The 15,299-nt window shown below is 38.6% G+C and overlaps 2 protein-coding genes across 3 annotated transcripts in view; one reads left to right on the forward strand and one right to left on the reverse strand.

Annotated features, from left to right (window-relative positions):
- Positions 1-6,165, forward strand: part of sema4d (sema domain, immunoglobulin domain (Ig), transmembrane domain (TM) and short cytoplasmic domain, (semaphorin) 4D) — a 41,101-nt gene extending 34,936 nt beyond the window's left edge. Inside the window, exons 17-20 of one of the 2 annotated variants that reach the window (XR_008323475.1) lie at positions 214-2,557; positions 3,716-3,928; positions 4,177-4,268; positions 5,315-6,165. Coding sequence is in view for 1 of the 2 variants with exons in the window: in XM_053339900.1 (XP_053195875.1) it covers positions 214-1,220 (1,007 nt within the window). In the remaining variant the exon portion in view is untranslated. Of the gene's footprint in view, positions 1-213; positions 3,256-3,715; positions 3,929-4,176; positions 4,269-5,314 lie in introns of those variants that run through there. The other variant, XM_053339900.1, reaches the window with a different exon arrangement.
- Positions 6,166-7,373: 1,208 nt separating this feature from the next.
- Positions 7,374-8,207, reverse strand: zgc:86839 (Cyclin-dependent kinases regulatory subunit 2-like). The gene is made up of 3 exons (XM_053340218.1): positions 8,116-8,207; positions 7,704-7,831; positions 7,374-7,417 (listed from the first exon to the last, which is right to left on the reverse strand). Exons 1-3 carry the CDS (start codon positions 8,172-8,174, stop codon positions 7,374-7,376), a joined length of 231 nt encoding a protein of 76 aa, XP_053196193.1. The 5' UTR covers positions 8,175-8,207.
- Positions 8,208-15,299: the final 7,092 nt, after the last annotated feature.

Consider the following 15,299-nt stretch of genomic DNA (forward strand, 5'->3'; position numbering starts at 1 on the left):
CCCTCATGACACAACAGTCTGTGGAAATTATGTTTTGTTCCACACATTACTTTCTAATCAATCTAGTTTAAAGTGTGGTTTGGGCTAAATATCACTCAGTGGACTGTGGTTGTTAATATAACATAATAATATCATACCATAACTTGAATGTTGTGCTTTCATGCCCCAAAACTGTGCCCAAAAGTCATGATCTCTCTCTGTCTTGCCTTGTAGTGCCAGATGTGTCTCTGAAGTACTACCAGCATGTGAAAGTGAAACAGGGGAGCTCTGCTGAGTTGCCGTGCCTGATAAACTCCAACCTTGCCCAGGTGATGTGGAAATTCAACAGCTCGGCACTCACTGAGGCCTCTCGCTTCCACCTCATTGGCGAAAACGGTCTCCTTATTTACAGCGTGGCTCCAGAGGATCAAGGTCACTACGAATGCTGGTCAGTGGAATGGGCCCCCGCAGTGGGGAAAAACTTCAGCCGACTCCTGGCTGGATATGTCCTGACTCTGGATCTCCCGCCTAGATCCCCACACCAGACAGGCCACGTGACCACCCCCTTCGTCCACCATGAGTCGTCTAGCTCACTTGCCTCTGAAGGTAATAGTAACACAGAAAGAGCCCCACTAACTTCGGCCCTTGCCCCTCCCAGCTTCACAGCCACAGCCCTCTTCACCACTCCACCCCAAACTGATGCTTCACTAACCCCGCCCCCAAGCAGCACAGTCAAGTCCCAGCCTAAGCTGTACCTCCCAAGCTCCAATGCTCCCCGCCCAGAGAATGTAGGGGATCCATCGGCTGAGTATTTGCAGCACAACAACAGTACCGCCCTCCTCTTCCTCTTCCTACTGTTCTTCCTCCTCTTCCTGGCCGCACTGGCGTACAACTGCTACATGCAGTATCTTCCTGCTCCCTGCCTGCGGATGCGAGCTGCTCTGCTGGGCAGTAACAAGAGCGCCCATCAGCCTGAGTATCGAGCCTGTGAAGCAGGTCTGATGGAAACATCTGCGACAGACAAAATAAACATGACAGAGCAACCAACCCAGAATGGTAGCCAAACCACCCAAAATGTGCGAGCGCTCCGTGACACCGGGTATGAGACCGAGCCTGAGTGCGGCAATGGTAGGATCCCCTCTCACAGTTTTGGAGATGACAGCCCATCCCAGGAGAAACCCTTCGATGTGGACTGTGATTCTCAGCCCATCCAGTTTGCAGATGCAGATGAAGCATACTGATACTGTTTTGTTTCTCTTGCATAGAGACTGTTTATAGGGGAGGGGGTCAAGATCTTGCTTCATCATTGCAAAATACAAGCGGTGTCCTCTACGTGAAAGTATGTTCAGTGCGCAGCATCTCGTGAAATTTAATCATTACAAGACTTAAGTCAGGCATCCCGCTTTCCTGTAGAGATTGAACTACTACTGTCTCATTTAATGCATATGTGAGTTATTCATGGAAGCTACTCCCTCTCAGCTTAGTCCAGCGAAAAAAGCTATTTCTTAAATTCCAAATTGGAAACACTGTTTACCAAATTGGTAAGTTACTGTGATGTTTTCCAAATTGGAGTCGTGTTTTTTGTACAGCCTGGGTGGGAAAATAATCTGTTGAAGCTTTTGCATCTTTTTTTTTAAGCAACGTGTAGGCTATCTGACATTGGGTAAATTCTTCAACATCATAGTCATTTCTCAGGGAAGATTTGCTCAGTACTTTATAGCCGAGCATTGATGTACAGCGTTGCCATCTGTAGCACCTGGTGTGTGGGCCTTAATCTCACCCAGTGAGGTGGCAACATAGGGTTAAAAGAACAGAAAAAGAGACGACTTGCATGATAGAAAAATGCTGGAATAAATGAAACCACTGTCTTCTGAAGAGTTGTCCTGAGTGAGAATGTTTAGCTTTTCTGTATTTTAATTTTTCCCCCCTGTGAAGTCGACATTCCTCCATGGATACAAGCTCAACTCTCATGATCCTGTGTAATTAACCTCTACTAGTCATCTATCCTTATGTGGTCTGTTAATAACATGAATATGTACAGTATGACATGATGCTTGATGATATCATCAGTTATTTCTCGAAAACTGGAAACAATCTGAAGTTATTTTTGTATTTTTAATGAAGCCTTTGGTTTTAGAACCTTTTTCAGAGAATTATTATTTAAGAGGAGTCACATCTGTGGTAATATCATTTTGTCCATTTGTGTTTAATTTATTGCAGCAGATTTTGATTTTAGATGCTCATTCGTTAGTCTCCCCCTCGTCTGTTTTGCATGTCATCCCGTGTGTAGTTTTCCTGTTTTCCTCAATACTCTCTTTTTCCATCACTCCCTCCCTCACAGCCTCCTCTCCTGTCGACACCTCATCTTCACTGTCCTTCTCTGGAAGTAGCACTCCCTCTGCCTTCCCTTCCTCCTCCTCTTCCTCCTCCTCTTCTTCTACCTCCTCCTCTTCCTCTGCCAAGCCCCACAGTGTGGAGGCTCGAGAGGCAGAGGTGAGACTGTTGCCTCCCCTGCTGAAGGACCAGGCCTGGGGGATTCATGCCCAAGAGGCCTTTCTGCTCTTCTGCCTGGCCTTGGGTGAGTGGTGCCTATGACAGTGCACACCTTGACACCCATTCTTGCTTAGTTTATAAATCTATTACTCTCTCTAACTCCCCTCTTTTGCTCTATACCATAATTTTTTTCCCCCTCTTCCTCTCTGTTGTTGACCTTGCATGTCACCTTTTCCTCAACCTGAATTAACCGCGAGTGTGTGTGTGTGTGTGTTTCTTACAAGAAGCCTGCCCTTTGCTTTAAGGTGTCTGACTTGTGGAGGTCTGTTCATTGTTGTCATAGGTGATGTCTTGCAGGACCAATATAATGAGCAAAATATAGTTGAATGTTTAAAATGACTGGGATTCTTCTTGTGGGAAGAAAACCCGATATTTTTAATTAAAACGTCAACCTCTCAGTGATGTGGTTGTCTCACAGATTCAATTGTATGTCAATGAAGAGTACAGTTTTGTGTATATTTTTGTGAAGCAGCATTCTGACATAAAACTTGTAAAAGTTAGTATGTAACCAATTTTATCCAGTGTTGAGAATCTCTCCTCAGAACAAAAGACTTATGGTGTTTTATTTCAATACTTCAACTGGATCTTTTTTTTTGTGCCTGTAAACACATGTAAATATATTTGTATATATGGGAAATACAATTTGAAGATGTACATAAATCTAGGGGACATTTTTGGGGCTACATTGTTGGTAGGGAGGCTAAATAAACCTTGTCAAATGTTTTCAACTCTGGCAACTCTGTTTTCTTAAATTTGTGACTTCAGTCGTGGCTTGCATTTTTATATGGACACAGTGAAAATAAAAGCATATAGTTGTAGAGAAATCTACTGTACGTGGCTGAGATTTGTAACCTGTGTAGTGAAAATATAAACAGAGAAATATTTGAATTACAGGTGACCTCACTAATGATAAAGTAGCCTACAAAGGATTTTTATCCAAAATACAGTATGTACAGAGTGATTAACAGTGCTGAGATCAGGCATTATGCATATGCAGCATGTGGCAGGTTTGGTAATGTATATGCTATGCATGTACTGTATATTCATTCAAACCCTAAGTGTTCATTGAAACTGAACAAACTGACCCACTAAAGGCAAGTATTCCCATTTCTTGTGCGTCTGTGTGGAGTGTTAAATGTCTCGATCATCGTGGGTCAACATGAAGTTCGATTCTGCCCCTCAGGTCCCAGTGATGTCCACATTCACTGGCTAATAAATGGGCACAGTCTGGACACCCCCATAATGGAGGAACGCCACCCGCTGGGTCAGAGCAAGGTACTCGTGAGCAGCTGGCTCCGAGAAGGGCCGCTAATCAAGGACGCCCGTTACCACTGTGTCGCTGAGGCCAGCACAGGAAATGACATGTCTGAGGTCGACCTCCACCTCTCAATCGGAGGTATCTGGACCTGGTGGTGTATGGGAAATTGTGTATCTGTCTACTGTCTTGACTTTTGAGTATTAAAACCTGTTATGTCTCCAACAAGTGAGATAGTGATCACAGTAATGCATGCAGAGTGGTAATAAAAGTAGAGAGAGAGGCACAAAATCTAGTTTTGACTGTCAGAAACTCCACTTGCCATTTTTATTAGTACAGAGATGAACATTTGTTATAGTTCATATCCATTAAAGATTGTTATTTGACAGATGAGGAGAGCATTCCATCCAGGGATTTGAACCAATGGAGAGGTGCGCTCACAGAGCATGAGCAATTGCTGAAAAGATGGGAAAAGGCCTGGGTAGGTGTACGCTCTCGCATGTCGGTGTGTTTTCTCTCGATCTCACAAAAGTTGCCGTGCAGTATCCTAGGTTGACTTGCATCACGTGTACCAGTTTTAACCTGATATGCATGTTTGGCTGTAGGTGAGCGGTTTGAACTCAATGGCACTTGGTTTTGTTTTCAGGAACATTACAAAAGTGCAAAGTCCAGCTTGGTTGGGCTATTGGCAAATAATCAGGAACTCAAAGCCAAGTGATTGATAGTATATGCATTGGAAACAATGTATAAGCAAAAGAGTAAATGTTCTGCAACTGCTCTTTATGCTATGATGTATTCAACAGTCTGAATAAGGTCTTTGTAAACAGTGATGTGCTTTTAAAGGGCACTAATTGAGTTAGTGGCTCTCCCTTTTTAGTTAACTGCTTTTAACCATTACATTTAACTACATTTTCTGGACCACATGATCTATTAACTGCATTCAGCTAATTGTGTTTCAGATAACTAAATACTTACATGTTCCTTTTAAAAAGATTACTAAAGGATGCCTCTGAAAATACATGCACAAGTCTTGTGATATTTTTACCAAAAGCTATTTCATTTCTTATGTGTAACACGTAGTTGGTTTAATCAATATAGATTTTTACCTCACATTTCTCCTATTTCTGCTTTTTTGGTTTTATTTTAAAGAGTTGTTTTTCTTCCAGCAGTACCTTCCACATTTAAAAGGTCTCTTCTTGTTTCAACATCCATATGTAGCATTACAAGTTTGGACAACTATTCACATCTAGTTTCTTATTTAGTTTCAGTGCGGATGTGCTTTTTATTTGCATGTTAGTTTGACCGCAAAAACACACAAGTTCCCTCTTTGCAAAGCAGTTTTCAGATGTTAAACCAGTTAAACTTGAGCCTCATGATCAGAATCAGGCTGAATCACCATTTTGTGTCACTTTATCTCCATTTGAAATCAGATGTCTGGAATGAGGCCAGTTTAACTTCTGTTTCTAACTAGTGTGGGGCCTTTGTTTGAATGTTCCTCTTGTTCAACTCTAGTTTTTCCCTCCACAGGAAAGCTGTGATGGCCACCGAACTCTGTGAAGACGTCACAAGCTTCACTTGCGTCGGCTGAGCCTGGTTGTGAACATCGTCCTCAGCCCGGGTGGACTGCACCTTTTGACACTGAAACAATCATAAACAGATGGAATATGATGTCCCAGTGTCACTTCTTACATTGGAGTTTGATGGACCGTGAAGCAAAGAATGCACGACAACTGCCTTATGCAGAGGCTCTGCTGGTTGTGATGATGGTTTGATGGCGACTCCTTCCAAAACTCACATGGAGATGAGGCTCTTTGGTTGCCTCAGTCTGAAGACATGTGGGCTACCTTTTTACCACATTTCTATTTTTTATTGATGAAAATGAACATCCTGAAAGCAGTGCTTGTATGGAACAATACATCATAAAGAAGGGTACACCTGGCTGTTCTGTATTTGCAGCATCTGTGACAGTTCAGGCCTGTTTACAGTGTGGTTTATTTTTGCAAATGCCACAGAGATGTTTGCACCTTCACTGCCTTCCAAAGCCTCGATATGGTCCTTCACAGCTTCCTTGCAGTTTGACATTTTCACTAGAGATTATAGCATCTTTAATCCTTACTGGACATTTCTTTTTTCTTCCAGAGCCCGAGCTTCTCTTCAGTAGGCTACTGTGGGTCTTTTCAATCACAGTATACTTATGTTTGACATTAAGCAAGATTATATAATCAAAAGATAAAAAACACCAGCATTCAAATGTGGAATTCAATCCAAGGACAGCATAGGTTGTTACAGACCTTCTTGCTTTTTGTCTGCAGTTACATTTTTCTTCATGTTTAAACTGTGGCTATGTGCCTTTTGAAGCAGAAATAAATGGAGTTTGTTTTATCTGTTGTTTCACACCTTTTTGTCATGTTTGAATTAAGCGTGTTTATCACTTTTGATGCCCGATAAGGTAAATATGCACCGGCCTACTTCAGCCATTTATAAACAGGTTATTATTCCTGAGTGGCAGGGTGACATGTCAGCCTTTTCTTCCCGCAGGAGCACTTTCTACCATCTGAATTATTAACCAACCTGCACCAGGCATTTATTCTTAAGCTGGTCATGACATTTTCAGATGATACTATTATGTCCTTGACTGGAAACTAATTTCACATACAGATGCAGGTCGTAGACCAAATCTGAGAAGCTGATGCATCACAGGTCATAGACTGTTGGAAACATAATAGCAATACAACTGGGAATAATTCAAAATAAACTGTCTTGAATAACCTATGTTCAACATTTAATGGATAAAAACACCAGACATCCTAGATATGGTGTTTAAAGGCCTCATTTCTGCCAGTATTGACGCTGTGATGCTTTCATATTTTGGGAGGAGCTATAGCACCCTCTTGTGACCAAGTAAAGGAGCATCAAGTGAAAAAAAAAACATGGCATGGATAGTTTATTGTCAAATCATTAATAAACTAGGTCATGACTGAAGTGTGACATGTTATTTTCTTCCTCATATGTGACATAAATCTAAACATTGTGATGTAAATCAAGTCCTTTCTTTCAGTGGGCACTATCTGACACTTGACTCAAAAGGAAGAACAATAATACAAGCCATGTAGATTTTTAACATATCACTTTTTGAAGAGAGAAAAAGAAGTAGCATTACTGTTTAAAGTAGTTTCACTCATTCACAAATTCAGTTGATTGTCAACTTGCCAATTCTACCACAAAGTCACAAGACAGTTCTCTTCCTCCTGACTTTACAAAATCTGTTAACTTGAACTAATGTAAACCCATGTAACATATCATCAGACATACATCACAAACAGTTTTAGTGTCATATGATATCTTACAGATTAGTTCATTAAGTTACTAATTCAGGTACTCTGGGTGTGTTATTTGTTTGACAACCACAGGACTGATGGGTTTCCATAGAAATGTTTCACATCTATACACACACACACACAAACTGAGCTCTTAAGGCTGAGAAAATATAGCTCATGCACAGCAAAGAAAGTATTCACTGAATACTAAAAAATGACAGGAGGAATCTTCCAGGTGAATGATCATTGGATGAATGAATGGGATGATGTCAATGCTTTGGTATAGGTCTTCTGAACAGGAGGATGTGGGGCTCTGAAAGGTTAACGACAGACAAATGATAAACAAATCGCCAAACCCGAGGCTGTCATCGTTCTCACTGTGTTTAAAAGGCTGTTGACAGATGATTTTAGCATCAAAGCTGAAGAACAAAGAACTGCACAGTGTTGTACAATGTACACCAGATTCAATTTCTAAAATTATGAAGAGAATATGCTTTAAAAATGACAATGTTCATAATTTTGGCAAAATGTGGTTGCTGTATGTCACTGTGTTTTTTTGGATTTCAAAAGAAAGCCAACAACATGACATATGACAGTACCTGGCTCGTGGATCATGTAGTGGATCCATCCTTGGGACTGCTGTACACCCAGTCGTCTCCACTCATCCTCAGACATCAGGTGGGATGTTGGAATACATTTAGCCATTTCCTGAGGCAGAACAACATGTCTGGTGTGTAGAGGGAGAAAAAAAACGATTATTCCTTGTTATTAATGATGACTGTATTACAAATGCCCTACAATCTCCATTTCCTAGAAAATAAATACTTGTAGGTGCTAAATAAAATTAATTGGTAGAATTTTTAAAAAGCGCCATTTTACACTACAAGTCAATGAACTATTTTTGAAATTAAAATTGGACCACTGTTGCCATGGCAACGGTAAAAGGGAAATTAGCTTGCTGGCTAGCCTCCAGGTTCGCTGGAGATGTTTCCGACTCTATGAATTGCTTACCTGTACTCATAATAGTCGTCATTGTACCTGTCCGAGTAGTAAATTTGGTTTCGGGACATGTTTTCTAGTTATTTAGATAACTTTGACACCAATTTACAAAGTGACAACAGCTGACGTTCAGCTTCCTGCTTTTAAATTGCACGAAAGTTCCGATTGGTTGATTTAGGTCACGTGACCAGATTCCGCTCCAACTAAATGTTCTGTAAACTTTCATTAGCTTATCAAAACACAGGTGAGTAACTTTTAAAGCGACTCGTACCTTTCTTGTATTTCACTCAGCACTTTGAAAAAACTTGAACAGCAACAACCCCTCCTCCCTCCTATGTCCCACCCCCGCAAAATGTAACAAAGGTAGGGGTAGCTTTAACCATAGTGCTTCAGGTTATTTTGTCGCATATGTAGGCTAGGTTTAGTTAAGGGGCGTTCACACCAAAATTGAGCAGCAAGTCTACATAGAAAATCGATGGAGAAGTGGCAGTATTGTGGAGGTGTGATGTTTCACATGTTCAAAGACCTTTTTTTTATTTCCCCAACACATTTTAGGTCACTAAAATGGAGCAAGGACGTTTCTTATTTTCTTCTGGGGGGTTGTTGTTTTGTAAGAGCACCCGTGTAATGTGGACCACTGAATCTCAAAGCGTTTACAAAAATCCGCAGTGTGCTGAATGGTGGAGACATTTTGGGAGCTATTTAAATATATTTTTGCATTTGGCTTTGTATCACCTATTTGACAAATAATGACAGAAGGCCAGAAATGCAACAATAGATTTTACAATGCAAAACAGTTCATGGTTCATACCCATAAGCCCCATCAGGCAAAGCAGGCAATGCCAAGAGACCCCAGACACAAAGGAATAACAATCACAATAACAACAATCATTTTCATTATCAATAGGCCTGATAATTATTTTTAATTTAATAATCTGTTCATTGTTCATTGTGTAAAGTGTGAGAACAGTTTGGAGTCCATGTTAATATATTCAGATTACTTGTTTTGAACAGCAGTGAAAAGTCATCATAAGTCAACAATGAATCTGAACCAATTCATTTTTGAGTTTTCAAATAATCATCAAATTATTTCAGCTCCAGAGAGTAGTTGTGTATGTATAGTGTGTAGTTTATTAGTTGCAATATGTAATAATGGAATAGCTGTTGTTTGACACATTTTGGTTGCTTTTGCAGAGAGAGAGAGAGATGGTTGACGATTGGTCTCATGGTCACAGTTTGCATGTTACTTAACGTTACCTCTGTATGACATGTCAAAGTAAAGAATTATAAAACAACTAGTTTTTGTGTGAATAATGCACAACACTAGCAGTATAAGGCTGAGCTGTATTCACTTAAGATATTTATTAATTAATATTTCTATAAACTGTAGCCTATTTAGTTGATTTACAGAGGTGCCTGGGATTGCACCTCTGTATAAGGTTACTCTGGTCTATAGGGCTACACACACACACACACACACACACTCATATATGTGATCTGCTTGTGCTTCCGCCACTTATGTCGCTATTTTAATGAACCATTCACAGAAAGCTCAACTGATGCCCCAGATATGATTATGAAAATGAGCTCCCAAGGCTGTGGATGTAATTGTCCACACAGGAAATTCTTACATCACTCCTGCGCCCTTCAAGTAAGCTATCAATATTGCTTTTCTGTGCTATTCATTTTATTGTGCTCCTTTCAGACTTTAAAAAAAACATGACACAGGATTGTATAACCACGGGCAATAATTACCATGAAATATGGTCACAAACAGGCTCATAGTCATGGATGTAGGGCACGAATATGACACTACATTGAAATTCCATTCATGAAAACCAAATGTTGTGTAACTTCCTCCATATTTTAATCAAATGTATAGATGTCCCTGACCCATGTTTTGTGCATGTGTGTGTATGTGTTTGAAATATATAATAATCAAATATACATGAATGACTCTTCAATGTCATTGAATATATGTTCTCTCTATGTATCTATCTATCTAGAGAAAACCAAAGAGCTCCACTCCATTTTTTTAATTTTAAGTAATTAATTAATTAATTTCAGATGGTCTCAAAGGAAATTGTTGTTGTTTTTGTTTGCTGGGAAACTACAATAATGATATCTGCCATTTAAATCCTGATTTTTGAATTATTTTAATAAACACATGTCAAACAAGTACATTTTCATATATAAATGTGTATTTGCTACACAAATATTTTTTGAAAAGTATTTTATATCCATATCCAAGACTGGGTCACCAACTAGTCGAAATGTCAAATTTGACCCTCAACAGTATTTAAGTGTTAACTGAATAATATTGCCTATAGCCTAGTGTCATGTGTAACTTTATATTCATGCTTTATTATGAATGTTACAAGTCTCAACAAACACTGTAAACTGAAATTACGAATCAAATCTCTCATGATTTCATGTAACATGGAACAGAGCAGGAGTACCCAAATGCAGGAGAGCAAAGCTGAAAAATAACTTCTTTATATGGGGCTCGAGTACATGCAAAATAAAAACTGAAATGAATAAGGGAGCCAACAAACTGAAGTGAAAATCAGGACTTTAATACAAATTAAACTGATGAACAGGAGAACGAGAAAAGAGCTGATTGGTTGAGGATGACAAGTAGCAGGGCAGGGCTAATGAAGCTGATGCAGAGCAGGTGTGTAGATGGACATAGGAGGGAAAAGGTAGAGCAAAACCAAAAAAAAACCCCAGAAAACATAAAAAGTAGGCTCGTAAAAAGTCTAAAATGTCAACAGGCCAAATGCAAAAAGAAGAAAAAAGCCACTGTGCTACAGAGCTAAATGAACTGTAAAATAATCTGAGATATGTTAACTCAAAGCCCAAAACACAGATCAGGTCCATTATCCCAAAATTGATGTGCCGTTACCACTTGAAATATGAATGGTCACAGTTTACCAGTTACGTATATGTCTGGCCTCTTTGTAACATTGGTTATTTTGCTCCTAGCTAGTCTGAAAATAACTCTGGCTTTTTTGAATGTTTTTGGTAACCGAGCAACAGTAGTCAAGTGGAGAAGTGCTGCTGCTTTCCTTGCCAATGGATGCTCTTTTCCTCTGTCTCTCTCGTTCTCGTTCACTCTTAATTTTTTACGTCTTAAGAACAAAACTCATTAAAAAAAACATGTTTAATTGAAATTGAACGTTCTGTATGCTCTAGTAGTTATTTTTACACTTATCAACCTTTGAACTTATGACCTTTGAGTGATTATCTGGATCACTTCATTTGTGGTCTGTATGTTTTTATGTGATGATCATAATTTCTAAATTATTAGAAGATATTTATGTTTGTGGTAGTGAAGTCTTAAAAGTTTTACCTGTCACTCACCTATTTTAAAGGAAGCTCTTTAAACTAAATTATTTTCCAAATGATAATTTAAAATCAATCCCTTTTTTATGTTTGTGCTGCCATATTTATTATTTATTAGATACTTTTTGACCTATCCACAGATGTGCCCAATGATACACAACAGAAAACCCTAGTCTCTAGTCTGTGGATCCTACTGCACCCTCATCTCTTGCTGAGGGATGAACGGGTCCTAGTCAACAAGCATGAAAGGCCCCAGAGTGACCAGCCATCATCCTTCATTGTAGCAGCACCAGATGTTCCAGATATTCCCTGCCTTTTCTTTTTAACTTTGTTCCCTCATATTTCTCTCCACAGTTCATGAAACAGTCGGTGAGACTTCAGCACCTCATAATCTCTACCTTACTGCCCATCAGCTCACACCACAATGTGTGAGTAGAGCTTTGTATGCTTCTGTCTTCATGTCTGCACAGTAGATCCCAACCGATACTAGATTTTTCAGGCTGATATCGATATTAAGGAGTAAAAAAATCAGTATCAATATATCAACCAATAATTTTATATATAAAGAATATATACGTAAACATACAGGTTTTTTTGCAATGATCCTTGCACACACTTGTGACAAAGATATGTAATGAAGGCATGATATTTTACCATTTGACAACAAACTTTATTGTATAAAATGACATCAGTGCACTGAAACGGTAAACTACACTGGGAATTTAATAATACAGATACAGATATATCTGTGATTGGTAAATATTGACTGATAGTATCGGTTACTACGCAGTACTCTGAGGAACGGTTACTTCACCAGTTCAGCCGTGTGTCTGCACTTCCACATTTAAACAAAACATGGAAAGCGTAGGAAAATAATTATGTTTTCGGTAACATTATATATGTGAGTAACAATGTATAGAAATAAATAATACACTACTTTCCTTTAGTAAGGAAACCATAAACTGCAGCTTCTATTTCCCATGCTCCCTGGTCCCTATTTTAGTAGATAGGAGCTGTCTACCATTGCAGTTGCTTCTTTATTGTTGGTATCCGGCCTTAGTTCAAGGTTATTCCATGTCCACTTCTTGACCTGTACATGTCTCTGATGTCTGATTCAGGGAGATGTGTGTGGTAGATTTTGCAGTCACAAATCTCTTCGCTGATTTAAATCACTTCATTCAGCTCACTTCAAAGATTCGTAGTCATTGACTGTTTTTGTTTTGTCAGTGAATTGGCTGGAAAAGTTGTTTCTGGCTGAGCAGGCATTTGTTCCTAACCCTGATTGTGTGCTTACTATAGAAAAATGTATTCATTCATTCATTAAGTCATTCATTCATTTGTTATAATATTTTCAAAGAATAAGTTTCAGTTTTACTTAACAAGTTTGGGGAGGGTTGCTGGAGTGTTAACATCCCCAAATACAGTTTAGAGAAGGAAACATCGCAATTTACATTAAACTCTGATATATTATTATGTGAGACCGGCTCCCACGCAGTAGATGTTCAAGAATTGGGATTTTTTGATTTAATAATGTAATCTGTAACCTCACAAAATAATGTAGTTTGCTAATGATATGCACCCATGCATTGGATGTCAAGCGACTAGTAGTAAGGTATTTAGTTGGCTAGGCATGCTATTTTGCATAGTGGAAATTGCTCTTTCTGCACATTTCTTCATTATGTGGAGAAATCATGGGACTATTATAAGTACTGGATACCAAATGGGGCCTTTCATTGCATAATCGCTGTTAGTTTGACAAACTGTCAACTGGACATTATAGACACCTTTCATTCTGATTGGTGACTGACAAGCTTCACAAAACAAACCTACCAAAAATCTACCATTATTCAAAACAAGCTACATTTTATTTTATTTGTATTTATTTAGGTTTTTTTAAGTTTAGATAATTATCCATTTTACATTAAATGTCATTATAAATATTGCATTGTCATACAAGGTTATATACTAGGTACACTGAAAAGGATTTCCTAGTGTTGTTAGTAGTTTTAATTAGATTTTTTTCCAATAGTAATGCATTTTCATAAAACAATAAATACTGGCAAATTTTGACATCCCTGAACACACATCAAGACTGACATAGCTTCCACTGTTTGCAGCTTATCATACAATCATACATACGTTTAGTTGAATGTTGCCAGCCGATGCTATTTTGTAGCAGTCTTAAACAAAAAAACCCTTCATAAACTGCACCAAATACATTTGACAAAGTGTCCACTTTCCTGGAGTATTTTTTCATAGCAAGGTTAAATAGAAGTAGTGTTTGCTGATTATTTAACTGCATCAGCTGATACATATCTGCTGGTGGCAAGAAAGATAATAATCACCATCTCTCAGATGTGTTTCTTAGAGGGTAACAAAATGCAAAAAGTGACAAAGAGAAAGACTTTTATCCAACAAAAGGTTATAATAAAAACATAAAACCAAAAGCATATGAATTATTCTATCATACAGTATGTAATTCTAATGGTTAAATCAACCCAAATATAATGTAACATGATGCTAAATAGTGCATTTTTAAATTTTATGGTTAACCATATCTGGCAGCTTAAAATAAACGTGTGTGCCTTTGTACTATCTGCCATCATACTTATGAACTGTAAATTACTAATTAAATGTGTAGGTGGTAACTGTTCACATGAATGTGGAGAAGAAGAAAAAAAAGCTGATGATGGTGACAATCAAAATCACAGGGGTGACATTTTACTTCTCTTCTCTAGTTTAGATATTTTTCCTGTTTCTTTTTTATTTATTTTGTTGACACATCATGATCTTATTAAATTATGCAAAACATCTCATATCGGATGATGTACGCAGCATTTTTTAAAGGGCAGTTAAGAGAAAACAAAATGTACACCTGCAGTTGAAATGGTCTCTTCCACTATTCTGCAAGCCTCCCCTGAATGAGTCATCCAGCTGGCTCCTCATTGGATAAGACCATGCCATCCCTAGGGATTGCCTTGCAGAGGCAGAAAGGCCTTGCTTCCATTCACAGAAACATTGGTATGCCAGCCTGCTATTTCATTCACATAAAAGACTAAATATTGCATGCTTTTTTGTCCTCTGCTCTTTTTCTCCTTTGTTTTTTTGCCTCCTCTTTTGATTTGCGACTGCCTGCCTTTTTCTTCTCTGCTTTTGTGTTTGCCTTTGTTTCTGAGGAGGGAAGGCAGACGTGCTGTCTTTTTTTTTCTTTTTTTTTTTCTATATTTGCCAGGCAGGAAAGAGAGATGTTGGGAGGGACTGCAGTGCGAAATCTGCAGCAGAGTGAGAGCGGAAGCTGCTTATGAATGAGTGTCAGTCTTTCAGCTTTGCTAGATGCTCCTGAGGACATTTTACATGAATGGTGTCTGGCTGTGTGCTTTCCGCTACCGGGGAGACAAAGATGCTTCATTGCTGCTGGTTTTAAGGAGACTCTTGGGCTTCTTCTGTTATCCTTTTGTTTTTGTTTTTCATTGACTCATCCGCCTGAGAAACATGTTGTTCATACTGTGTTTTTTTTCAATTGTATCATTCACGTAGTTCAACCAGGACCAATTGCTGGGTATTTTAGACAGGCTGTGAATCTGTATCTGCTTCCTTGTTGTGGAATTGAATTTTATATTCCTTTGTCGCAGAATGTTTATAGAGAATTAGTGAGACACATTTAGAGAAATGGTGTCAAAACAGAGATTTTATGGAAAATGGAAAATGTTCCTTATTTATTATTGCATTAATGCCTGATTATGAATATTTTGTGCAGAAACGACAATAACATTAAGTCGTCATATGTTTTGGGAAGTAGAAAACTGGGGACCAGGAGTGATGCAGCTGTTATAAATTAACATGGACAATAT

This window comes from Scomber japonicus, chromosome 19 (genome assembly GCF_027409825.1).
Source record: "Scomber japonicus isolate fScoJap1 chromosome 19, fScoJap1.pri, whole genome shotgun sequence".
NCBI classification, from domain to species: domain Eukaryota; kingdom Metazoa; phylum Chordata; class Actinopteri; order Scombriformes; family Scombridae; genus Scomber; species Scomber japonicus.